Source organism: Heloderma suspectum, chromosome 9, assembly GCF_057233095.1.
Source record: "Heloderma suspectum isolate Gila_16-S chromosome 9, 16-S_ref, whole genome shotgun sequence".
Classification (NCBI taxonomy): Eukaryota; Metazoa; Chordata; class Lepidosauria; order Squamata; family Helodermatidae; genus Heloderma; species Heloderma suspectum.
In genome coordinates, this window is record NC_139466.1 from 6,293,803 (window position 1) to 6,321,073 (window position 27,271).

General features: G+C 44.4%; 1 protein-coding gene across 1 annotated transcript in view; it reads left to right on the forward strand.

Annotated features, from left to right (window-relative positions):
- LOC146338388 (transmembrane 9 superfamily member 2-like) overlaps positions 1-27,271 on the forward strand; it is a 53,586-nt gene that overhangs the window by 18,017 nt on the left and 8,298 nt on the right. Inside the window, exons 8-16 of the mRNA XM_084813664.1 lie at positions 822-901; positions 2,999-3,107; positions 6,406-6,538; positions 9,002-9,121; positions 11,447-11,504; positions 18,839-18,998; positions 20,433-20,584; positions 22,156-22,267; positions 23,928-24,099. Coding sequence (XP_084669790.1) covers positions 822-901; positions 2,999-3,107; positions 6,406-6,538; positions 9,002-9,121; positions 11,447-11,504; positions 18,839-18,998; positions 20,433-20,584; positions 22,156-22,267; positions 23,928-24,099 — 1,096 coding nt within the window. The remainder of the gene's footprint in view (positions 1-821; positions 902-2,998; positions 3,108-6,405; positions 6,539-9,001; positions 9,122-11,446; positions 11,505-18,838; positions 18,999-20,432; positions 20,585-22,155; positions 22,268-23,927; positions 24,100-27,271) is intronic.

Genomic DNA, 27,271 nt, shown 5'->3' on the forward strand with positions numbered 1-27,271 from the left:
TTGCGGTTGCAAATTCCATAGCTTAACATATGCTGTGTGAAGAAGTACGTCCTTTTATCTGTCCTGAATCTCCCACTAAGCAGCTTCATGGGATGACCCCATTGGGCCCTTGTATTGTGAGAGAGGGAGAAAAATGTCTCTTACCCACTTTCTCCACACCATGCATAATTTTGTACACTTCTATCATGTCTTTCCTTACTCGTCTTTTTTCTAAGCTAAACAATCCCAGCTTTTGTAACCTTTCCTCATAGGGAAGTTGCTCCAGCCCCTTGATCATTTAAGTTGCCCTTTGGGGTGGGGGGTCATGGCCAATGGTTTTGTATAACTGGTTTGAAACAAATGGACCCAGTTGCAGCCTTTCCCAACCTGGTGCCCTCCAGATGTGTTGGACTAAAACTCCCACAATCCTTAGCCAGCATGAAGGGGGCTGGGTTGGGGAGGGAGGCACTATTACCCTCTTCATGGAAAGTGTGGGTGCACATACTAATGTGTATTAGGATGTATGCAGTTGTAATGTGGGAAAGGTGGTGCCTGCCCAAGGAAGGAACCATTTGTTTGTTAAAAAAAGCAAATGCTGCCTTCTGATCTGCTGTGTCTTCCTGGGGAATCAAGCAAGATGTGGGATGGCAGAACATTGCATTCAGACTTGCAAAAATAAAAGTGGATGTGTCCCTCAAGGACTGCAAAACACATGGAAATAACACCAGTATTTGCCTGTCTTAGAAGCTTACAGCCATGAGAATCAAATTTGTATGAAGGCTTGCTTTTGGGGAAGTGGCACCCATGATCTGACTTTTCCTTTGCGTCCTTTTTCCATACAGGAGAACAACAATATTAAGTGGGCTTCAAGGTGGGACTACATCTTGGAATCCATGCCCCATACCAACATTCAGTGGTTTAGGTAAGAGATGTTAAGTTCTGAAAGAAATAGCTTGTGGCAAAACTGGGAAGACCTCAGTATCCCTCTGCTTATTTCAGGAATTGTTGCTTCTATTGTGGTTAAAAAGAAAATAAGGTTCCATCCAGTGAACTTTTCATGTTATTGTTTGTGGAGTAACTTTCCTCAGTACTGGCCCTCTTGGGAGCAGCTTGAAGTATTGTATTTCGCCCAAGGAATATGCCTTCTGTATCCCAAAGAAAAGCAATATCCATATTTTACTTTTATCATGTTGTTTCAGAGAATTTCTGAGATGTTAGAATTGATCAGCTTCGTAAAAAAAATTCTGTCATGTGGCTTGCTTTGGAGTTTTTTCTCTGTCTAAAGCCAGTATTTACTGTTAAGAAAAAGTTACAGTGAACATGGGAGGAGAAAGAGAGAGAGAGATTCTTTTTAAAAACAATAAAGTGGAAATCTCTTGCCTGCCTTAACATCTGAAATCAGTAAACAACTTACGAGGTGTTTTAGATGTAATGCCAAACCATGGTTTGAAAACTTAGACCACGATTTGTTGTCACATCTGACCCATCAGTATAATTTACAAACCATGGTTTGAAATGTAGGAGCACAAAAGGCATATCTGGCTTGTACACATACATAAATATTAATTATATACTAGTAGCATAGATGTAGCATAAGCATAGGTCATAGGTTATAAAGGCCTGTGAATAAAGGCCTGTAGCAGCATAGCAGTAGTAGAGTTTGGGTTAGCATAACAGTAAGTGAAGTTGGCATATGTACATCTGGAAAGTTACAAAAGAGGAACTTAGGAGGCTGCACCAACATGGAGATGGGTCCATCTTGTAGTCAGAAGAAAAGTACAAAGAACTTAGTAAGGGCACAAGAAACAAATGGTGGAATAAAGAACAGTTACTGGAAGATAGGGAGGAAACAATTGACATAGGTGGGAGGTATGGACAGGTGAGAAGAATAAGTGATTAAAACAGGCATCATAGACAAATTTGGCATTTGAGGAAAGGTATATTAAGGAATGAAAGGAGAAAGGAGGGGTTGCTCTTGGCAGGGGGTTCCCGCTGCTAGCAGTCTGCTGTAACTGGCAATGTAAGGGCTATATTTTGGTGTGCTTGCATGTTTTGTTTTAATCTCATGCTCTATATACTCTGTTAACAAGTACTGTGGTATGTTTTCTTTACATTTGTCATGTATTAACTGGTTGCGGTGCTTTCTGTCAGTAAAACTTATAAATTGCAGCCAGTTGTGACTGAGTGTTCTTGACTCAGGAACTGTACTGTTCAGCCCATAAAGTGGGCAGCAAACCACAGGCCAGTTTTTTCCTGCTAGGCAGGTTTATAGGACTTGTCTCTATGTTAAAGCGTCTCCAGGCATAGCAATTAAATATGGCTAAAAATAAATTTCCTACAAAATAGCCACCAGACCAGGATCTGAAGCTATATGTTTGAAAACTACTGTTGCGGCAAACGGTGGCTCGCTGTTAACATCCAAACCAACAAACCATAGTTTGAGATGTTGCTCTTCACTCACAGGCCACTGTTTGGGATATCATCTGTGGAAGATTGGGGGAGAGGGAAACTGCACAAACTATGGTTTCCTTATAGGTCTGGAACCATATTATGGTTTGGAGACTAAACTATGCTTAGCGCAAATCATGATTTGGCATGATGTCTAGACTAGCTCTGTATCTATAAAAGGCATCGATACGCTTTTAATAAGTGTTAATCTCACTTGTAATGGAAGTACATGGGCTTCGCTATTTCATGTCTTCCTCATTTGATGCATCTCTAGCTCTGAGCTCTCTAGGACAGCGTGTGGTTTCCCAAGTCTTGGACATGACACATTTTTTTAAGCCAGCCTAAGATACTCTTGTCCTTTTTTATACCAGAGCATCATAGGTGCTGGGTCTTGTTCAGTTTGCTATCCAATATGACTACTAAATCCTGAAGAATCTAAACATTGATTTCCTGCTCTTTACTTAAGCACTTGTAGACCTGAGTCCATTTGTAGACTTTGAAATTGTGTCTGATGCTAAGACATATACGCTGGGATTGGTGTGAAATCCCCATTTTTTTTCTTCATCTGCAGCATCATGAATTCCCTTGTGATTGTTCTCTTCTTATCTGGAATGGTGGCCATGATCCTTCTGAGGACCCTGCATAAAGATATTGCAAGATACAACCAGATGGACTCCTCAGTAAGTAAGACAGAGCTTCTTTAAGCTCTCTAAAATTGAGAGAACAGACACATAAAAGTGCATGGGTGCTGTGAGACCTATGAGAGTCAACCTTAGGAACACTTGTGAATTCTGGAGGTTAGTGTAGTTGTCTCCTTCAGTGTAAAGGGCAAGGCTGTTGCAGTATTGGGAAAGAGAAGGTGGGTATTTTGCCTCTTGTTTTTGTCAGGCTGCACAGATAATGCTGGGCTGAGAGGAGGCAGTGAAATGTTCATACTTTTCACAGCAACTGTTTCTGTCTTCCTTGAGGAGGGCCAGCTCGTGCCTTGAGTACCATCTTTCTAAAAGGACAGGATTTTATTTTGAGAATCTTTCCTTTTCCATTTGCCTGGATGTTCCCTAGAAAGCTACAGGTGGTCTGCATGGCAAACAGCTCCTGCGGCTGCTTTAGTGAAGAGCTCTTTAAAACTTAAGCCAAATAGATAGTATTTACTTAGCTAATTAAAACAAAAGTCTGCAAAATACAGACTTTCCATCACCTGTAATTTGGAAATAATGAATAGGCGTACAAAAATCCTGCTTCCCCAAGGTGAGAAGTGCCTTGCTTCATATGAAACAAATCAAGGGCTCAGCTCTTGTGGCTTACTTAGGTAATTTGATTTCTTTCCCCCCTAAACAGGCACTGTCAAGCTTTCAAAGCAAAATAGGTTTTGGCGGGACTAGAACTGAACTGCCAGGTTTCTAGGGGAAAATGGTTTTACCCCACTGCCTTTCTGCATCAGGACCGGCTTCCCCTGATATGCCACGCTAGGAGTGTTTTAACATCCTAAATGTCAGGTGTTGGGGATCCTCAGACTTCATTCTTTGCAGACACTGTAGAACAGCCTTCCCCAACCTGGCACCCTCCAGATGTGTTGAGACTGCAGTTTCCCTAATTCCCAGTTGGGAATTAGGGGAGTTGCGATCCCATCACATCTGGAGGATGCCAGATTGAGGAAGGCTACTCTAGGAGCTTCCCTTCCGACTTCCTAGGAGTTTGGTTCCCATCATCCTACCCAAGTGGTAATAAAGCATCCCGCCACTATGCCACTACATCTAAAATGCCTGCCCTTTGAGGATGGAAGAAATGCTGGGCAGCTGAGTAAAGCTGATTTTAGTGCAGGAATCACTGTACAGAGAGCAAAAGGCAACTTCCTGTCTGTGTTTCCATAAGGAATGTGGCCAGTATCAGTCAGGTTGGGGGAGTGGGGGGGGAACATTTTAAGCTGTTCTTCTGTTGCTTGCTAGTCCCATCTGTAGGAGTGCTGAACTGCCTCCTCCCTCCCAGTTGCCAATCCAATAGTGGGAGAGGGGGTTTGGAAAGCAGAGCATCATGACGATAGGGTAACTTGGAGGATGTATTGGCAGGCAGGTGTGCCCTCTGCTTTGGAGCATAGTGAACTCCTGTCGCTTTGGTGTGGGGTAAAACTTAAGTCGAGGAGTCATATGAGTTATAATCAGTTTAAATCCACAAACTTGCTTTTGACTAACATCACTGTTTTGAAAGGAGTGGGCAGGGGAAAGCATGCTTCATTTTTTCAGAAGTTGTATGTATATGTTGCCACAAGTGCCATTTTATAAGAGGTATTCCCTTTTGCGTGAAAATTAAGGGGAGAATGCCTCTTCTGAGACATGCTGTCTGCATTTTTTTACAAGCATGTATTATTTTTTTTTTATAGTTGGCTGATTAATTGTGGTGCCCTTTTGGTCAATTTAAAAGGGCTTTCAGCTGACTGATGTAACCTAGTTTGCCGTTTTCCTCTTTATGGTGTTTATTCAGTTTATAGTTGCCCTATGGCCAAAGCTCTCATATCGACATGCATAATAAAAACAAATGCAATATAACCAATGATAAAACACCTTTGAAGAGTATTTCTAAAGTTTTAAAAGCAGCAACAATAATTTAAAATAATTTTAAAAGAACAGATAAATATCCAAGCAACTAAAACATAGAAAAATACTATTTTAAAACACAACATTAAACATATCATTAAAAGTAAGACAAGTTCCAGGCAGACCTCTAGGGAGGGCATGCCCCAATTTGGGAGCCACTACAGAAAAGGCCTGCTCATTGAGTGTTGAGTTTCAGGAATGTGTCACTTCTGTCCAACAGTGTTAAAACATTGGCAGAGTTTATACAGGACTCCATTCATGAGAGAGGCAGCTGTACATTGACTTTTAAAGACATACGTGTATATACAACTTATAAAACCCTTTTTTGATGTATCTTGTTGCACTCCGTGAAGCTCTCTTCCCTTGGAGGCTCACCAAAATCTGAGGCTTTGTGTTTTCCAAACAGACAGTTAAAATCTCCTTTTCTAGGCTGGCTTTTGGTAATGGTGCAATGGGATAGTCTTTAAAATAGCGACCCCAGCATAGCTGAGCCTGTTTGGGAACGTTGCAGAATGTTTGAGTCAATAGGAAATGCAGAGCATGGAGATTCAAAAATAACAAGCATGTTGGTACAAAAAGGAAAGGGGGGAACTGTTCGATGCATGTAAAACCTAAAACCTAGCCATGATAACATTTTTTGCCTTGGCAAAGCTCCGTCTCCCACTGGGAACGGGAGTAACAGTACCTTAGAATTATGGATCAAGAAAAAGGGGCATTGCCCTGGGAAGGAGACGCATTCTGCACCGAAGACCTACTTGGAGAACTTTAGTGTTTGATCACACCTGTGCAGTAACTAAGCCCAGACAAAAAAGAAAGAAATGAAGGCTGCAGAACTATTGGGGTGGGGTGCAGAATGGAGAATATTTAATTTGAAGCAAACAGCTTTTTATATTTAGTGAGTATTTTATTCCATTGGCTTTATTGTCATTAAAAATACCCCTACTGTGTGGAGAGAACAGGAAGACACTTGAGGGTACTTGGGCCCTGAGTTGTGATGCGATCTTTTCTTTTCTTGCAAGTCAAATTTGAAACTGGCTTGTTTGGCAGTAGGAGACAAAGGCGGATAAATATGTTAAATGCTTGCGATGCAGCTTAAATTAAACACAATCTTTTGTTTAATATCAATTAACATTGCGGTACTCTAGCTAAGCATGTTAATGTTGGTTTCCCCTTCTCAAGATAAGCGTTCCTTAATAAATCTGCATCCTCCACCCCCAACCAGCAAGTCCATTAGGGAGTTGTAAAATCAGTGAGTAACGAAGCTGATGAAATTACTCCCCTTCAGAAACGAAACCTGAAAGATAATCAGGCCAGGAAAGTGATTTTCACGTCTGCTTGTACTAATTCACTGTTGCATGATGTATGTCTAATAAAGATATTATTGCAGGAGGATGCCCAGGAGGAATTTGGGTGGAAGTTGGTCCACGGAGACGTGTTCAGGCCTCCCAGGAAGGGCATGTTGCTGTCTGTCTTCTTGGGCCAAGGGACACAGATTTTCATAATGACATTTATTACTTTGTGTAAGTAGCACTTGATAGGCTAAAACTGTTGTTGTTTATGCATTGCCCACAACATATGAGGTACTTCACAGAATAAGTAGAAAGTGACAGATCCTTGCCCCCAGGGAATTGCAATCTAAGGTTTGACAGTGGGGCGGGAGTTGTGGGGACTGAGAGAGAAATCAGAGGTGGTAGCAATAAGCAATGACTGTAAGCCAGCTGTAGAACTGCAATGTTAACAGCATCATGATAGCATAATACAGGGCTCTGTGGACACCGTGTAATTGTTGTTTCCTTTTGGAAATTCAGTGGTAACGAGAATACCATGGACCAAGCCAGCATTATTTAGCTGGCAATTAATAAGTTTAAGGGCTATAGTGCTGAGGCTCCTTCCCATCCCAAGATACCTTTTTGGGCCGTGGGGAAATGTGGCAATTTGAGAAACTGTTGTGGGCACCACCACAAAATGGTTGCCATGGGAGGTGTGGCAGAGGACAAGTAACTTGCCCAAGGGACTGAGTACAAGACACAGGTGGGGGCTGAGCCCGAACATGCTGAACAGCTCTTTTGCACCCACTGTTTTCAGCAATTTCACAGCAATCCCAGCTGCTGGTAAGAAAGTGTATTTTAAAAAAGCAGGGAGAGAGCCAGTGTAGTGGTTAGAGTGTTGGACTGGGACTCAAGAGATCCGGGATCTAGTCCCCACTCGGCCATGAAGCTCACGGGGTGACTTTGGGCCTGTCACTGGCTCCTTGCCCAGCCTACCACAGAGGGTTGTTGTGAGGATAAAAATGGAGAGGAGGCTCATGTAAGCCACCTTGGGTTCCTCCAAGAGGAAAGAATGAGGGAAATAAATGTAACAAATAGATACTTTTAAAAAAAGGGGTAGGACACCTTGCTGGCTGCCACGAAGGGTGTCCAGGGGTGCATTTGTGCCCTTGGGCACCACGTTACCTTCCTCTGCCTTATTGCTGTCCTCATCCCCCTGCATGCTCTGCTTCCTGTGTCTTGCCAGTCTTGCATAATCAGTTTCCTTAATGCAAACCTGGTGACCATTGTTCAGTCCCACCAGGGAAGTGACTACCTGGTCATGGAAGGTGCCATCACCAGAAGGCAGTTATTTAACATTGTGTGTGTTTTTTCGCTCCTTGCAGTTGTGCACAACTGAACTCAGTGGCCATGAGACTGTCTGAGAGCCTGGCAGTGAGAGCTCATGCGTTGCTATTTAGGCAGTGGTTTTTAAAGAGTTCTTCCAGGAAACCCTGAGCTTCCTTGGGAAGCTTGTCAAGGATTGCACAGAGAGGAGGGTATTGGCAAGCAAGCTTCCTTTGAAAAAGACAGCTGCTACCAATCATCTTCGGCAGTCAGCAGCTGTGGGGGCAACAGTGAGGCCTAATTGGTGTGCCCAAGGACATCTCCCAGTAAGCGTCTGCAACATACTGGGGTTCTGTGGTAGACGTGCAGGGGGCTCCTGTGCAGATAATTCAGTCTAGGAAAGGTTCCCCAATGCTTAGAAAGTTGTTTTTTGGTGTGTAACTTTGGGAAGGACCATATCTTAGTGATGCAGCACACGCCTTACATGTAAGAGGTCCCAGGTTCAAGCCCCGGCATCTCCAGGTAGGGCTGGGGGAGACACCTGGCTGAAACCCTGAGGTTGCCAGTCAGTGTAGATCAGCCTTCCCCAACCTGGTGCTCTCCAGATGTGTTGGACTATGACACATAGATATACATCTGGAAGGCACCAGTTGGGCAGTCTGGTGTAGATGGTACTGAGCTGGATAGACCAAGGTCTGGCTCACTATAAGGCAGTTTCCCATGTTCCTATGGAAAAAGATGTGCATCAACATTTGAGGAACGTTGCGTTGGTCAATGTTCTCTCCCAGCATCTCTCTCTTCCACCCAGAGCTGGCCCAAGGCATTTTGATGCCAGATGCGAAGAACAGTATGGTGCCCCTTCCCATTCCATGTTCAAAAGCCAAATGAATTGGCAGTTGATTTTCCTTCAACACCGGCCATGGGGCAGCATTCTCCATTATACCTGAAGGCAGCAAGCTAGCTTAGGGGGCACAACGCGGCCATTTGATACACAGTTTTCTCCTCTAACACTTTGCTGCCTCCTGCCAGCATCTGCTGCCTGCGGCGACCACTCCCCTCTGCCTAACGGTAGGGCCAGCTCTGCTTCTATCAGCACTGCTGAAAGGCCTTCCTCATGAAGACTGCTCCTGCCTCAGCTGTAACCACCACCAGCAGGCTGAGATGAGAGGGCGAGTAGAACCATTCCTTCAGCCCTGCTAAAATAATTAATTTTCCTCTTCCCTCCTCATCTCTTTTTGTGTGTGTTGCATCTTTTTAGACTGTGGTCAGGGACTGTCTTGTTTAATTGATTATGTGTAACCTGCTCTGGGAACCTTTCTGGCTGAGGAGTGGCATAAAAATACTTTAAATAAATAATAAATGGCACGTTGTTTGTATTCACACTTTCAGTCCTTGCCTGCCTTGGGTTCCTTTCGCCAGCCAACAGAGGGGCCTTGATGACCTGTGCGGTTGTGCTTTGGGTCTTGCTGGGAACTCCAGCAGGTTACGTATCTGCTCGAATGTATAAAAGTAAGTGCAGACTTTGCATTCATGTGGTGTAGTCATTCAAATCCCTGCCTAGCACTTGCTGGATGGCCTTGGCCAAATCCCTGTCTCTTCTCCTCTCTTCCATCTTTGTCAAATAGGAACTACAGTGGCGGTTTGCAGGGTTAGTGAAGAGGGAAAGATAAATGGCTGTACTCTAGAAACATGGAACTGGAAAATAGTGTTCTTAGCAGTGTTGTTGTTGTTGTTGTTGTTATTAAATTTATTAATCGCCCATCTGGCTGGTCACCCAGCCACTCTGGGCGATGTACAACATACAATAAAACAGTTTAAAACAATAAAATTCTACAATAAAAACATTTTCTAAAATACCCTAACCCACCCCAAATGCCTGCCTGAACAACCACGTTTTTAATGCATGACGGAAGCTCATTAAAGAGGGAGCATGGCGGAGTTCCCTAGGGAGGGAGTTCCACAGAGTGGGGGCCACCACAGAAAAGGCCCTCTCCCTCGTCCTTACCAGTCTAGCTGTCCTGGCTGATGGGACAGAGAGAAGGCCATCCGAGGCTGATCTTGTTAAGCGGCCTGTCTGGTGCTGCTGGAGGCGCTCCTTAAGATAGGCTGGGCCGGAACCATATAGGGTTTTAAAGGTCAAAACCAACACCTTGAATTTGGCCCGGAAAACAACTGGTAACCAGTGCAACTCCTTCAGCACTGGAGTGATGTGATCTCGCCGGCGGCTGCCTTCAATCAGGCGAGCCGCCGCGTTCTGTACCAGCTGCAGTTTCCGAACTGTCTTCAAGGGTAACCCCACGTAGAGCGCATTACAGTAGTCTAAACGAGAGGAGACCAAGGCATGTACTACCGATGGGAGCAGATGGTCGGGAAGGAAGGGGCGCAGCCGCCGTATCAGATGGTGTTGATACAGCGCTGTCCGGTTCACAGCTGACACCTGAGCCTCCATGGACAGCTGGGAGTCCAAAATGACCCCCAGGCTGCGGACCTGGTCTTTCAAGGGTAGCCGTACCCTATTCAACACCAGGTCAACATCCCCCAACCTCCTCTTGTCTCTCACCAAAAGTACCTCGGTCTTGTCAGGGTTCAGCTTCAGCTTATTCCTCCCCATCCAGCCACTCACCGTCTCCAGACATTTGGACAGGGATTCTACAGCCAACCTTCGTGAAGATTTGAATGAGAGGTAGAGCTGCGTGTCATCCACATATTGATGACACTGCACCCCAAACCTCCTGATTATAGCCCCCAGCGGCTTCACATAGATGTTAAATAGCATCGGGGAGAGGATGGAACCCTGTGGCACCCCACAAGTAAGTGGCCACGGGTCCGAAACCTCCTGTCCCAGAGCTACCCTCTGGTACCTGCCGGAGAAGAAGGATCGGAACCACCGCAATATGGTGTCTCCAATGCCCAACCCCTCCAGGCGGTCCAGGAGGATACTGTGGTCAACGGTATCAAAAGCCGCTGAGAGGTCGAGGAGAACAAGGAAGGAGCATTCACTCCTATCCAGAGCCCTCCTCATATCATCTACCAAGGTGACCAAGACCGTTTCTGTCCCATGCCCAAGCCTGAAGCCTGACTGACATGGGTCTAGATAATCAGTTTCTTTCAAGTGTGCCTTCAACTGCACCGCCACCACCCGCTCAATCACCTTGCCCCAAAATGGCAGATTTGAGACTGGGCGAAAGTTGTTCAAAACTTGAGGATCCAAGGAGGGCTTCTTTAAGAGTGGTCTTATCACTGCCTCCTTGAGGGCTGATGGCATCACTCCCTCCTCAAGGGAGGTGTTCACCACCGCCCTGATCCCCTCACCCAGGCTCTGTCTGCAGCCCATAATGAGCCAAGATGGGCAAGGATCAAGTAAGCAGGTGGTCGGCCATACAGATGAAAGCACGTTGTCCACTTCATCAGGAGGAAGAAGCTGGAACTGATCCCACAAAACCGGTTTGCCACAGGCCGCCATTCCCACTCCTTCCTGAACTTCAGTCTCCCCTCATCCAATCCCTAATGATCCTTTGCAAGTTGGTTTTGAAATTTGGGGAGTTTTAAAAAAACTGCTTGCAATGTAGTGCAGGGCTGTAGGGTTGGAAACAGAGGCTAATAAAGCCTAGCTTGAGTACCTGGTCATTGATTGTGAATGGGGTGGAACTGACCCAGTTTGAATTTTGGTGGGTTATTGGAGAAAGGTTATTAGTGTGCATTTGGGTTCTGTTGAAGTTCTGTTCAGTTTCTGTAAGTATGGCAGATTCTAAATGGTTTGTAATGTTATGATAAACAAGCTAGTGTTAAAATTTCATGTGTTTAAAAGTAGTAATTTTCTCCCTTATTTCTCAGCATTTAGAGGTGAAAAATGGAAGACAAATGTGTTGCTGACAGCACTGTTGTGCCCTGGGTTAGTATTCAATGCTCCTTTTCTTAGATAGAACTCATTTTCCATATGGTTGTCCTTGAGAATCAGTTAATATGGGCAAAGTCTCATATTGCTTACCATAATTAACTGTCAGTCAATTATGTTGTACTCACACAGGTTGTACTCACACAGGTCCTCTTGATTTCCATTTACTTGTGAACTGGATTGCCATGATGCATTTCTTGTTCATCTTTTTCTGTTTGTGGTTTTTTTTTTTTCCAAATCCTTTCCTATTTTTGCAAATTGACATTTGGGAATTCTTAAGTGCCTTAACCATGATCTTCTCAGTGAAGAAGTAATGTTTAACTGTGGTTAACATAAACCATGATTTGCAAATCCCCTTCATTGTGTGTACCCTTCATGGTTTGCTCAGTTCAGCTGTGAAGGGATCTTACTCTACCCCCGCATTGAGTAACTCCTTGCGGGGAGCAGAAGAGCTCAATAGGGGCTGCCCTCCTGAAACAGACCATGGTTCCTCCTATTTCTCCCCTTTCTGAAAGGAAGGGGAAGACCAAGCAGACAGTTCAACAGACCCTAATGAACAGGGGTAAACGTTATCGGCCCTGTGCAGACATAACACTTAATCATGGTTTGCTGATTTACATACCATGGTTTGTGTTAACTGTAGTTAAGTATTACTTCTGCACTGAGCAAACCATAGTTAAGGCAATTTGCCTGCCTCATTAATGTGTCTGCTTGCAAGCCGATTTAGTTTCAAAATTAAGAACAAAAAGAATCAGTAAATAGTGTACTTGAATAGACTACAGTTAGATAAGTTGAGGTGTGTGAGAGAGAAATAGATACCAATTGTTGTTCTGACACCATAAGCCCCAACCAGAAATGTGCTTCCTGCTGTCATTTAGATGCTATCTTGATAGAGCCCCAAATGGTAAAATATCATGCTGTTCGCTTAAATTCCAGTATATAGATTCCATTTCATAGAAGTAGAATGATTGCCTGGAGTTGGGGTGGTGGGGGGAAGAGCACAAAATAAGAACAGATGTCTTGATTATGCTATGCTAGTTCAGCAAATTTGCATAATGTCATAAACAGCCTGAGGCAATTACGTACTCTGTGATTTTGAGAATTTGTAGGTGGGCAAGATTTTCCCCTCCCTCTCCCTTTGGAGGAGTAAAGGAGAAATTTGCTTTGCTTTCTTGGGCAGAGCTTTAACATAATAAAAAGTGCTTTCGTACATGACAGTGATCAGTTTACAAGATGTTCATCTTGCAGGAAATTAGATGGCATTTATACGCAGAACAACCTTCCCCAAACATTTTTTGGCTGAGAGAAGGCATCTTTCTAAGGCTTTAATGGAATTGGCTGCTGCTTTTGGTCCAATATTGCGTACGATGGAGCTGCTTCAGAGAGGATTGTAGATTTGGCTGTAAGAATACTTGGGTAATGAGTCCCCGGCTGCTGGGTGTTTTATTGACCCTTTCTGAAGCCAACTCATGTGCAGCTAACACTCCTTCTGTTCGCTGGACAGTGCTTTTTTCAGCTGCCAGGCTGTGCTGCAGTGGAATGATAGCTTCTTTAGAGGACAGGGTCCATTTGTCAATGGCGTATGCATAGATGTCACTTCAGGGAGGGAAATGCATCCCTCTCCATGATGGACTGTTATGTGCACACATTAATTAGGAGGAGGATTTGTTGTTTATTCGGTCAGTTGCTTCTGACTCTTCGTTACTTCATGGACCAGCCCACGCCAGAGCTTCCTGTTGGCTGTCGCCACCCCCAGCTCCCCCAAGGTCGAGTCCATCACCTCCAGAATATCATCCATCCACCTTGCCCTTGGTTGGCCCCTCTTCCTTTTGCCTTCCACTTTCCCTAGCATCAGCATCTTCTCCATAATTCTTCTCATTATGTGGCCAGAGTACTTCAGTTTTGCCTTTAATATCATTCCCTCAAGTGAGCAGTCTGGCTTTATTTGCTGGAGTATGGACTGGTTTGATCTTCTTGCAGTCCAAGGCACTCTCAGAATTTTCCTCCAGCCACAGTTCAAAAGCATCTATCTTCCTTCGCTCAGCCTTCCTTATGGTCCAGCTCTCGCAGCCATAGGTTACTACGGGGAATACCATTGCTTGAACTATGCGGACCTTTGTTATCAGTGTGATGTCTCTGCTCTTCACTATTTTATCAAGATTTGTCATTGCTCTCCTCCCAAGAAGTAAAGTCTTCTGATTTCCTGGCTGCAGTCAGCATCTGCAGTAATCTTTGCGCCTAGAAAGACAGTCTATCACTGCCTTCACGTTTTCTCCCACTATTTGCCAGTTATCAATCAAGCTGGTTGCCATAATCTTGGTTTTTTTGAGGTTTAACTGCAACCCAGCTTGTGCACTTTCTTTTTTCACCTTCGTCATGAGGTTCCTCAGCTCCTCCTTGCTTTCAGCCATCAAAGTGGTATCATCTGCATATCTGAGATTGTTAATATTTCTTCCAGCAATTTTAACTCCAGCCTTGGCTTCATCACGCCCAGCACATCGCAAAATGTGTTCTGCGTACAGGTTGAATAGGTAGGGTGAGAGTATACAACCCTGCCATACTCCTTTCCCAATCTTAAACCAGTCCGTTGTTCCATGGTCTGTTCTTACTGTTGCTACTTGGTACAGATTCCTCGGAGGCAGACAAGATGACTTGGTATCCCTATACCACCAAGAACTTGCCACAGTTTGTTATGATCCACACAGTCAAAGGCTTTAGAATAGTCAATAAAACAGAAATAGATGTTTTTCTGAAACTCCCTGGCTTTCTCCATTATCCAGCGGATATTGGCAATTTGGTCTCTAGTTCCTCTGCCTTTTCGAAACCCAGCTTGTACATCTGGCAATTCTCGTTCCATGAATTGCTGGAGTCTACCTTGCAAGATCTTGAGCATTACCTTACTGGCATGTGAAATAAGGGCCACTGTTCGATAGTTTGAACATTCTTTGGTGCTTCCCTTTTTTGGTATGGGGGTCATCTCCTGCTGCCTTGTTATTAGCACTGCTTCTTAAGGCCCATTCAACCTCAGTCTTCAGGATGTCTGGCTCTAGCTCACCACACCGTCAAATCTATCCCCGATATTATTATCCTTCCTATACAGATCTTTCGTATATTCTTGCCACCTTTTCTTGATCTCTTCTGCTTCTGTTAGGTCCTTGCCATCTTTGTTTTTGATCGTACCCATTTTTGCCTGGAATTTACCTCCGATGTTTCTAATTTTCTGGAAGAGGTCTCTTGTCCTTCCTATTCTATTATCTTCTTCTGCTTCCGCGCATTGCTTGTTTAAAAATAATTCCTTATCTCTTCTGGCTAACCTCTGGAATTTTGCATTTAATTGGGCATATCTCCCCCTATCACTGTTGCCTTTTGCTTTCCTTCTTTCTTGGGCTGCTTCCAGTGTCTCATTAGACAGCCATCTTGCCTTCTTGGTTTTCTTTTTCTTTGGGACGTTTTTTGTTGCCGCCTCCTGAACAATGTTGCGAACTTCTGTCCATAGTTCTTCCGGGACCCTATCTACTAAATCTAGTCCCTTAAATCTATTCTTCACCTCAACTGCATATTCATGAGAAATATTAGTGAGCTCATATCTGACTGATCTGTGAGTCTTCTCTATTCTCTTTAGTCTGATTCTAAATTGTGCAATAAGAAGTTCGTGATCTGAACTACAATCAGCTCCAGGTCTTGTTTTTACTGACTGCATAGATGTCCGCCACCTTTGGCTACAAAGGATGTAGTCAATCTGATTTTGGTGTCGACCGTCTGGTGAAGTCCATGTATAAAGTCGTCTCTTAGGTTGTTGGAAGAGAGTGTTTGTGATGCACAGTGAGTTGTCTTGGCAAAATTCTATCAGCCTATGTCCCGCTTCATTTTGTTCTCCTAGACCATGCTTGCCTGTAATTCCAGGTGTTGTTTGACTACCCACCTTAGCATTCCAGTCTTCTGTAATGAAGATAACATCTTTGTTTGGCGTACTATCCAGTAGGTACTGCATATCCTCATAGAACTGATCTGCTTCTTCAGCATCTGTGGTTGGGGCGTATATTTGGATCACTGTGATGTTAAATGGCTTACCCTGAATTTGAATTGAGATCATTCTGTCATTTTTTGGATTGTATCCAGGCACTGCTTTAGCCACTTTATTATTAATTATGAAGGCTACTCCATTTCTTCTGTGGTCCTCTTGTCCACAGTAGTAGATCTGGTGGTCATTTGATGTGAAGTGGCCCATTCCAGTCCATTTCAGTTCACTGACACCCAAAATGTCTATATTTAATCTTGACATCTCCCCAATAACCACATCCAATTTGCCCTGGCTCATAGATCTTACATTCCAGGTTCCTGTGGTGTGTTGATCTTTAGAACATTGGATTCGTCGTTCACCACCAGCACCATTGGCTGCTAGCCGTCCTTTCGGCTTTGAGCTAGCTCTGTCATTACATCTGGGGCTAGTTGAACTTATCCTCTGTTCCTCCCCAGTAGCATTTTGACCATCTTCCGACCTGGGAGTCCCATCTTCCAATGGTATACCGACATACTGGTTGTACTGATCCATTTAGTTTTCATGGCAAGAATACTTGGGTGGGTTGCCGTTTCCTTCCCCAGGGATCGTATTTAGTCTGACCTCTCTGCCATGACCTTCCCGTCTTGGGTTTCCCTTCACGGTTTAGCTCATGACGTCATTGAGGTGCTCAAGCTCCAGCACCACGACAAGGTAACAATCTCCTTTGCTGAAGAGGAGGAGGATACCAATGTCAAAAAACACTGGTGGTCCAGTCTTGAGATGTAAAATCTCCAGATATTTTGAAACCATGGAAAAGAGCTGGTGTTTTTTCAGTTTCTCTCCCCACCGCCCCAAATATTGAGGGAAATGGAAATATATGCAATACTTACTTGTCAAACCTAAACTTAATGTACTGTTTTAAAACATAAAATGCATTATTAGTAACTTAGCATATGAAATGTCATTATTTGGCATATTTATTAAATTTACTGAGCAATTTTATTTAAATATTTTTAGGCCACCTTTTAGGGTAAACCCTCTCCCAAGTTAGGTTACATAAATGAATCTTATGCATGTTTATTGAGAAATAAGACCTAGTCCGGTTAGTGGAGGTTATGTCTAGCTAAGCTAACATAGGATTACCACCTCAAAAGTATAAATGCATTAGTTTTGTATTTGTAAAATTATGACTATATCTAACACTATAAAGAAAGAGAGCTGTGTACTGCTGCACTGTATGCTACCTAAGCCCATGTATCTTGGCTTTTGCCATCTGAGAAGTAGGAAACAATAAAACTTGAAAATAGAAACCACAAACTTTGTAATGAACAAAAGTGTATCATTTCGTCGGACTCCGTCTCATACAATCACAATTTCAAGGACTAGCAGTATATTTGGATATGGAATTAAGCTTTCTAAGAACATTGAAAACATTGAACTGTGCAGTGTACACAGGAATTATCATTCCCCAATGCTGTAGAGCAGGGGTGGCCAACTTCTAGGGGTTGGTGGGCCATATGACCCCCCCCCCGACCTCAGGAGGGGCTGCACCCCTGCCTCCACTTTCCCCTCCACCACCTGCTGTTGCCTGCTTCTGCTGCTTCCTGTGGGAGTCCTGCCCTTACAGAATCGGAGCTTTTTCAATTTTTTGTGACTTCATGGCTTAGTAAGCACAGGGGGTTTCAACCGCTCAGTAAGGATGTGTTCTCATCTTCCACTGCTGCTATTTTGAAGAGGCAGAAACCGTAGGACACTTGTTTTGGAACCTTTGAAATCTAGGGACAGGTGGTGTGGGGTAGCCCAGCATTGACATCCCTCCAGAAATCTTGCAGACTCTTTGACAAGTGCGCCCATTATCATGCTGGGCTATGGCTTGCCTCGCAGCTGACATGCAGGCCAAACCAACTGGGCATGCATTGTGACACAGCACCTGCAGGGAAGGCTGGTGCAGACTAAATCTAAAACTGGTGAATCTTTGGGATTGTGAGTGTCAAAGCATCCCAGGATTTCTATTCAGCAATAGAATTCTGTTTTTTTTTTTTAATGAACCCAGTACATGGATAAAATTCAAAACCCACACTAAGGTAATTTTTTTATTAGTCTAAAATGTCACAAAGTAGCAAGCACGTTTTCCAGAAATCTCCCAAACACTTTGTCAGGCTGAATGGTAAGCAAATCCTGGGGGGTGGGGGAGGAGAAACTGGGCATGAAGTTAATGTCCCAAAGCCTCAGTTTCTAATCATCTTAAAATAGAGTGCAGAAGGTGTTTTGGAGACCTAGGGTGCAATCCTATTACTTCCACACCCGATGCTTGTAAGCATCTGAACTTGGAGGCTTCCGAGCATCCAGTGCAGATCGGGAGGAGCAGCAGAGGTGATCGTTGCCTCCATTGTTCCTCCCACTCTGCATTTCAGCTAGATGGGCTTTTTTGCCTGTCTAGCTGGGGTCTGTCGGAGGGGGTGAGAAGGAAGCTGGGGAGGCCTCAGGATAGCTCATATCCCAGCCTCTCCAGTCCCTTCCCTGCTCACTGGAATGCACCCTTCCCCCCCTCTCTGAGGTCGCTGGCACAGTTCTTTCCACACTGATGGAGAAGGGGCGAGGAGTACAGATTCCCAGATCCGAGGTCGAACCACTGTGTCCGAGCTTGGATCCAGGAATCCAAAGTATCCTATGCCCCCCATGTGCTGTCTAGCGGCCATAGGATTGTTCTCTCCATTAGGTTACACTCTATTACAGTCTTCCTTCCCTAGAGCCCTCCAGATGTTTTGGACTTCAGTTCCCATCAACCCCAGCCAGCATAGCCAATGGTTAGGAATCCTGGGAGTTGTAATCCAAAACATCTGGAGGGAAAGCTGCTCTATGATGTGGAAAATGTTACGGTTCCATTAAAGACTACAGGAACAAAGAAACAGAATAGCTTTAAAGAGGCATAAAATCTAGCAGTTACTCAGATCTGTCTCATGGTTGATAGTCTCATGGCAGCTTGCTTTAGTCTACTTTCGTAACAATTCAAAAAAGTGGTTTTTTTGACAATAGAAGTGCTCTTCCGTGCCTCCTTCCGATAGCTTTAGTTTGCATTAACTGGAAGCTGGTTGGCTTCTTGCGCAATGTTTGTGCAGAATGGAGGCATGGCTGTTGGAGCGGGTTTGTGGTAATAATCATGGTGGGGATGTTAATGCTAGTAATGCTGGTGATGTGATGCCTTACTCTTTCTGGGTCTGAAAATTCTTGGGATTGTGACACGATTCCACAGGGTGAACCGCAACAAATTGGGAGCTACATGTTAACCCCGAATGGAGTGGTTTTATGTCCTCATCTTTTTCTCCCCCAGAATTGTCTTTGCTGACTTCTTCATTATGAACCTTATTCTTGGGGTGAAGGGATCATCAGCAGCTATCCCCTTTGGCACACTGGTTGCTATCTTGGCCATGTGGTTTGGGATATCTGTCCCATTAACCTTTGTTGGTGCATACTTTGGATTCAAGGAGAAGGTAGGTTAGAAATGCAGTATAGTACATATATTATCCTTTAACATGTTCTGCTACTTCAGAATGCTCAAAACAGCCATAGACTGGATCACTGGATCAGTGGAAATGTCATAGTGCTGTTCCAGGAGTGCTTGTGCAAGCCGCGGCAAAAGACATCTTGTAGTGGCACCCTACAGTATGTGGCTGTTGCATTACAGCATGAGAAACAATATCATTAACATTTATATGCCACCATATATGTTTAAAAAGCCATCAAGGTGGTTTATGGCAATTTAAAGCAATAAAACCTTAAAACAATTTAAAAAAAGGAACAATTAGAAAGAGTAAAACATCAGAATGTTAAAATGACTACATAATTTAAGGCTAGATTAAAAAAGATGTGTCTTCGCACCCTTTGTAAAAGACAAGCAAGCGTGTGGCAATCACAGTTCGTGAAGGAGTGCATTTCACAGTTTGGGAACGACACAGGAGAAAGCCCTTTCACGTGTGCCCGGCAAATGGCCCTCCAGAGATCATAGTGCTGTCAAAAGGCTCTCTTTTGCGGGTCTTTGTACTTGAACAGGTTCATAATGAGACAGGTGGTCCCTTAGATATCCATCCCCTAAATCATTTAGCGCTTTGAAGGTTAAAACTAACACTTTGAATTGCACCTGGGAAGTAATTGGCAAGCAGTGCAGCTCTTTCGGGACAGGTGTAATGTGGTCTTGATACTGTGGACCAGTTAGCAGCTTAGCTGCCGCATTTTGCGTCAATTGTAGCTTCTGGATACTCTTCAAGGGGGTAGTCCAACGTAGAACACATTGCAAGAGTCCTAACATGATCTAACAAAGGCACGGATAACTGTTGCCAAGTCAGACTGACACAGGAAGGGTTGTAGCTGACGCACCAAACGCAATTGTGTAAACCCACTGCTTGCCACCGCTGCCACTTGAAGATCCAGGGACAGTGTAGGATTCAGGAGCACTCCCAAGGTATGGACCTGATCCTTCAGGGGGAGCACAACCCCTTCCAGAACAGGCAGAATCCTAATCCCTGAGTTAGGCTTTCTACTGACCACTAACAGCTCTGTTTTGCCTGGGTTTAACTTCAGTTTTTTCACTCTCATTCAGCCCATTATTGAACCCAGGCAGTGTTCAAGTATTCAAAGCCTGTAGTATTATGAACTCCATTGGGCCATATTAAAAGAGCTTGAGGGAATGGAGGAAGCTCTCTGGATTTGAGGCTACTTTTTTCAGGCAACACTCTTCCACTAAGTGAGAATCAGCCTGTCAGATGCATTGATGCTGCAGACATAATGATTTCCCCATTGTGGAAATAATAACATTTTTGCATCTTGTATTCTTTGCAGCCTTGGTGGTGGGGGCATTCTCCAACTGAATTGTTTTGCCATTTGCTTATGTGTATTTGTCTAGTTAATTCTGTTAACTTTCTCTCTAGCCCATTGAGCATCCAGTGCGTACAAACCAGATTCCTCGCCAGATTCCAGAGCAGTCCTTTTTCACAAAGCCACTGCCGGGGATCATCATGGGGGGCATCCTGCCCTTTGGGTGTATCTTTATCCAACTCTTCTTCATTCTAAACAGCATTTGGTGAGTGCAGACGCCTTTTTGTCCTGAATCTGCAGTTCCCAAACAACATGCTAGGCAGTGGGCAGGCTCATATACTGTGAGAAATAAGATAATTAACTGATTACGCAGGAGTGGGAAACTCGTAGACCTCCAGATGTTGGACTCCAGCTTCCATCAGCCTCAGGAAGCATGGCCAGTGGTCAAGGATGATGGTAGTTGTAGTCCAACTGGCCTTTCCTGGACAGGGATAACCTAGCCACAGTAGTACTTGCACTGGTGACTTCCTGATTAGACTGCCTCAATGCACTTTATGTGGGGCTGCCCTTAAAGATGACTCGGGAGTTACAGCTAGTGCAAAATGCAGCAGCTAGACTGCTGACTGGAACATCTCAAAAAATCATGTAACCCCAGGTTTAAAGGAATTGCACTGGCTGCCAACATGCTTCTGGTTGGAATTCAAGGTTTTGGTGATGACATTTAAAGCCCTAAGCGGCTGGGGACCTCGATATTTGAGGGAGCGCCTCTCTCTACATATGCCTGCCTGAGGACTGAGATCTGTTGGAGGACCCCTCCTCTGCATTCCACCAGTGCAAGACATACAGTATGGTGGGACATGGGAGAGGGCCTTCTCTGCTGTGGCACCCCGGTTGTGGAATACCCTCCCGGTTGTGGAATACCCTCCCCTTGGAGTCCTGATTGGCGCAGACATCGGTCTCATTTCAGCGCCAAGTAAAAACATGGCTTTTTACCAAAGCCTTTGAGGGCTAAATGCATTCCTAAAGTAGCACACTGTTTTAACTATTCTATTGTTTTAGATTTTAATTGGTATTAGCTTGTTTAGTGGTTTAATAGGTTTTTAGGTGTTTAAATTATTTTTTGTTTTATACTGCTGAAATTGATTTTATCTGTATGCTACCCTGAGATCTTAATGATATAGGGTGGGATACAAATGTTTTAAATAAATAATAAATGAATAGTCCAGCAACATCTGGAGGATCACAGGTTCCCGGGATTAAAGGCTCCTGCCAGAACCTGAAGCACCCATTCATAAAAGAGATTGCCTGCTGTGTCTCTGCATGATTTCCGGGTCTGGTCTTGCCTCCTTCCCATCATTGATCCCCTGCTGGGGTTTGGCAATTCTTTAAAACCTTTTAATACCACTTTCCCAAAAGCTTGAAGTGGCTGTTGTTGTTGTTTTAAGAGCAAGCTGCCGTTACTCTGCCACAGGCACGGTTGGTTCTTTCCACTGTTCTCAATGCAGAGCCATCGGGGGTTGCCTGTTGGCGAGAGTCACTGCTCTGAATTCAGCTTCTTCCACTTGGTAGTCCATGTGCAGAACAGGGACTGAGCCAGAAGCGTGCGTGTGTGTGTGTAACTTCTGAGGGCAAGTAGGTGGTGAAGTGGGCAAGCCTGACAGCGGATTAGATAAAGCCAAGTCAACAAGGTTGCGCATCGGAGACTATGAGTTTGCAGAATCACAGCCAAATCACAGTCTTGTTAGGCCTTTGTGCTGACAAATCCACATACTTGTGAAGGAGGGTGAGTGAGGAGGACTTGGATGCGAGATGACTAAGTGCATTCTTTTGTTCCAGGTCTCACCAAATGTACTACATGTTTGGCTTCTTGTTCCTCGTCTTTATCATACTTCTGATTACATGTTCAGAGGCAACGGTCTTGCTGTGCTATTTTCATCTATGTGCAGAGGTAAACAGATGGGGTCCTTTTGTTACCAAAGCTAGTGCATTGCTGGATGGGATAAGCCATCAGCCGGTGGCTTCAAGGGGGCTGAGTCACATCTGCAGGCTGCTAGTTCTTCAGTGCTAAGTTGCATTGGAAGGATATATGGGGTTGGGGCTGCCAGCTGCTCAGAGACTCAATCCTTGGAAAGGGAAGCGGGGTGATTCTGGGCCTGGAAAGGCAGGACTTCTTTCCACGTAATAAGCCGCTTGGTTATGGGCACTTCTGCATGGTGGCATGAGGCCAAGATGCTAAAGGGGAAGAGGAACTGAGATATGTATATTCTATTTGCTGTTGCCAACGTAACAGACTGCCACAGTTTTCAATGCCAAAACGGCCTTCCTGATATACTATCAAGATAGAATTGCATCTGTATTACCAGCTGGAACATTAAACAACAACAAAAAAAGCATAGGTTGTCCTGTAGTTGCATTTGCCATCTTCATTTTTGAGTTTCCTGTATCTAGCTAAATAGCTCCGTCCTGAAAGTGGCTAACTGGGGCCCTTGAGATCCGTAGTTTTGAGTACAGATGTCAGTGTCCTCAGAGTCTTAACAATAAGGGAAGAGAGGGAGAGCAAGTTTCTGGCTCTTAAGGATGGACATTACGCTTGAGAGTATATAGGCCATGCTTAGTGATGATTTCTGCCAAAGGGGGTGAATTGGTCAGGGCTTCAGTGAGTTGTACAGCTATTAACACCTCCCTATGATTAGCAGGAGCAGAATAAATATATGCAGAACTGTAATACAGAGGCAGCAGGATGTTGAGGTTTTCTCGGTGCTAATTTTTTTGCAGAAGGGGAGGGTCACACTGATGTGGTTTCTTGGCATCGCTCCTCCTTATGTAGCATACTTGGCTAGCTCGCAGCCCATCATTCCCACATCTGTGCTAGACAGATGTGGAACCATCCAGGCTGCATACAGATGCCTTATGGCTTGTGGGGGAACAGCTATGTTGAATGACGATACCCGAGACCCACCAAAACAAATCCCCATGCAAAATATGCACTGAGAGCAGGAGTTAGTTTATTATTTTCTAGAGAATTTGGATCAGCTACAAAGCAGGTTTTAAATGTCTTATTCTGTATCCAAACTGACAACCAGTAGCACTAAGGAATTAAACCAAACATAGAAATGTGGAAACCCATTTTTAATAGAGCGTAGTTCAGACTAATTAGTACAGATAGATGCAAAAAAGGATTAACTTTAGCCCATTGACTATACATGGGAAGCATTTGTTAGCAATTGCAAGGGTGGGAAGAAGGTAGATCGACAACTTCTGGTAGATCTGTGGGTGATTTGCAGGAGGTAGGCAAGGATCTGCAGCTCCCAATTGTTGATCAGTAGCCATTTTTAAGTCTAAATTAGACAGTTACAATCTCTAGTTTCTAATAACTCAAGATTTGTGTATGCAGGACATCCCAATGTACGACTCATAGGGTCTGGCAGTTACTTAGCTTCACCTCCCAAGCCACCATTTTGCACCAGGCTCCACTTGATGGACTTAGCGATTCTACTAAAAAAAAAAGTCGTTTCCGCAAGCCTGCAGTCTACCCTCTGCTGTTGTAAAGGATTGTTCTGCTTTGCTTGCTTTGTTTTGTTTTTCAACCTTTGTTGATTTCTTTCTAGGATTATCATTGGTGGTGGAGATCTTTCCTAACCAGCAGCTTCACAGCCGTTTATCTCTTCATCTACGCTGTTCATTATTTCTTCTCAAAGCTCCAGATCACAGGAACTGCTAGCACCATTTTATACTTTGGGTATACCATGATCATGGTCTTGATTTTCTTCCTTTTCACAGGTGAGTCGATCTCTCAAGTATTTGAGCAAGTCAGGTTGGGAGATCTCTTACGTACAATATGTTATATACTGATCTAGACTGTGGTCTGTCTAATGCTGCATAGGGATGTCAGAGAATTCCGCCACGGATCTCGGTGAGGCCGAATGACAGTGCATTTGGCCCCCCCAAACTCCGTGGCGGAACAGCCTGCCGCCCCCCCATGGATCCCCCCCGGGACGAGACTTACCTGGGGCGGATGTTCCGGGCGGCGGCGGCTGGTCTTCTGACTGGCTGCCGCCGCCACCATTTGCATTCTTGTCTTTTTTTTTTTTTTTACAAGACGTGATAGGCTACATAAAGATTTACATAGCCTATCATGGCTGGGTAAAAAACCAAAAACAAAAAAAAACCGCGTACGCAAATGGCGGCGGCGGCTGGTCTTCCGACCGGTTGCCACCACCGCCATTTGCAGTCTTGTCTTTTTTTTTTACAAGACGTGATAGGCTACGTAAAGATTTACGTAGCCTATCACGGCTGGGTAAAAAACCCAAAAAACTGTGTACGCAAATGGCGGTGGCTATGTCCGCCGCCATTTGTGTTCCTTATTTTTGGCCGTCTTAGTCTACGTAAATATTTACATAGACTATGACGGCGAAAATAAAGGGGAACGCAAATAGCGTAGCGGGCGCTATTTGCGTCCCTTTTTGATTCGCCGTTTTAGCCTACGTAAATATTTACGTAGGCTAAAACGGTGAATCAAAAAGGGACGCAAATAGTGCCCGCTACGCTATTTGCGTTCCCCTTTATTTTCGCCGTCATAGTCTACGTAAATATTTACTTAGACTAAGACGGCCAAAATTAAGGAACGCAAATGGCGGCGGCTGTAGCTGCCGCCATTTGCGTATGCGTTTTTTTTTTTTTTACCCAGAGCCCTCTGCAGCCGGAAATCTAGCTGTGGACGGCTCTGGTCTGGGCCTGGCCGGCTGCTCCGCGGAGCTGCCGCGGAGCACAGCCGGCCATGGAGGATTCTGGGGGGGAGGAACGGACCGCCTCCCCCCCCGTCGAGGATTCCGGGGGGAGGGATGGAACGCCCCCCCCCCCCCACCATCAACATAATCCACGGAAAGGTAAGTGACTTTCGTACATCCTTAATGCTGCATTGGCTTGGTTTGCACATACTGGCAACCCATCAGTTTAAAAGCTGATGGGTTGTCATGCACGAGTGGGACTGAGCAGTGCAGGTGCCTTTTCTGCTTTTACTCAGCAACCCATGATTAGCTCCTGCTAAGCATGATGTCAGAACGGAGACCATTGGGTTGTTCACGGGCCAAACAACCCAGCAGGTAACCCATTGTTTGTTGTTGGGTTAACCTCTGGGTTCTTTAACCCCTAAACAACCCAGTGGTCTTGGCTCAAATGTCACGCTCAGCAGGAGCTAATCATGGGCTGCTGAGTAAAGTGAGTAAAGTGGAAAAGCCAGGCACACTGCAGGCAGTGCGCCTGTGTCCCCCCGACAACCCATTGATTTAGGTTTTTAAACCAATGGGTTGTTGTTACATGCAGACAGCCCCAACATCTCTTCTGTCTTAAGCAAAGAGGGGACTTTCCCAACTCTGCTACCTGAGGTCCTTTTAATTGGAGAAAGGAATTAGAAAAGGAATTGAAAATAAAACTGCCAGTATTGTACTGCCTTTATACAAAGCTGTGCTGTGACCACACTTGGAATACTGTGTACAGTTCTAGTCACCGCACCTAAAAAAGGATATTGTAGCGTTGGAAAAAGTACAGAAAAGAGAAACTAAAATGATCAACAGGCTGGAGCAAGGTTACAACATCTGGGACTATTTAGCTTAGAATAAAGGAGAGTAAGGGGAGACATGATAGAGGTGTATAGAATTATGCATGGTGTGGAGAAAGTGGGTAGGGAGTCCGCTATCAGCATGGCAGAATATGGGTTTAGAGCATGTGACACACAGGACCCATTCAGAGCACAAGTGCAAACGTAATTAAGTCATCATTTCCTGGACCATTTTTATTTCAGGTGCTCCCTTTCGAGGTGTTAAATAGAGGCTGTGAATCCTTATTCACCAAGTAAAGGGCCCATTCAGTGCTGAAAAGATGGTTCTCTCATTCATTTGCCGGTGATCAGAAAGAAAGTGACATACATGCATGTGTGAACCAGCCCTGTGTGTGTTTGAAGGGAGGATCAGTCTTACAATTGGGTTTGGCGTTTGGGGAACATGAGGATATAAAGGCCATAAAGTTTCCTACCAAATTCTGCGACAGTCTTTTTTTGTTAATGGTTTCCCTCATCACAGCAGCCTTGCCGAAGGATTGCTCCTTTTGTTATCATCAGTCGGATGGAAGCAAAAAGCAAGCAGGATTCAATCTTGCCAATTTAAAATTATTAGGAAGTAAAAATGGGAATTGTTGATCCCAGCAAAACCCCTGTTTAAGTCCCCATCTCTGCGGGCAAGCTCCAGGTGGCTCTCTATAATTTACCCCAAATAAATTTGAGCATTAAAACATTGTTTTAATTTTGAACTAAAACAGTAAGCTAATGCCTGTCTGCGTTTTAGCTTGGTTTAGCTGCCAGTTTCAGTTTTGCTCGTCTGATGTAAATTGCTAGAATTAGAACTGTCCTTTTCATATAGGAAATGATAATTGTGGTTGTCACGGCAGCTGCTGAAAGGGCTTAAAATCTCTAGATATGTCGACTCTAGTCTTCTTGATATGAAGGGCAGTGAGGCCAAAATGTGCCGAGGTAAAAGTTTATATTTGTGCATTCTCACGTTAAGTTCTGGTTCAGACGTCATGGGTCGTTCATGGGTTGGAGGCTCAGGAATATGTTGTATGCTCCTTCTTCCTGGATTATTTTCACCCTACTTTTTCCATGACGTCTGAATTGGGCAAACTATGGTTAGTCCTAACTGGGTATTGTCTCCAAAACTGGTTTGCAAATCCAGTTCAAACCATAGTTCATAGCTTAGAGGTAATTTCAGGTTTGCACTAACCAGTTTGCCTGTCTCATATATCATTGGCAAGCTATGGTTGGATCAAACCAAGAAATGGAGAAGAGACCTGGTATGTTTCTGAACTTCCTTAAAAAAAAGTGTTTTGGAGGATTGGAATGTGGTGTCTAACTGGTCTTAGAGTTACTGCTCTACCAAACCAGTTTCATGAGAAACAGTAA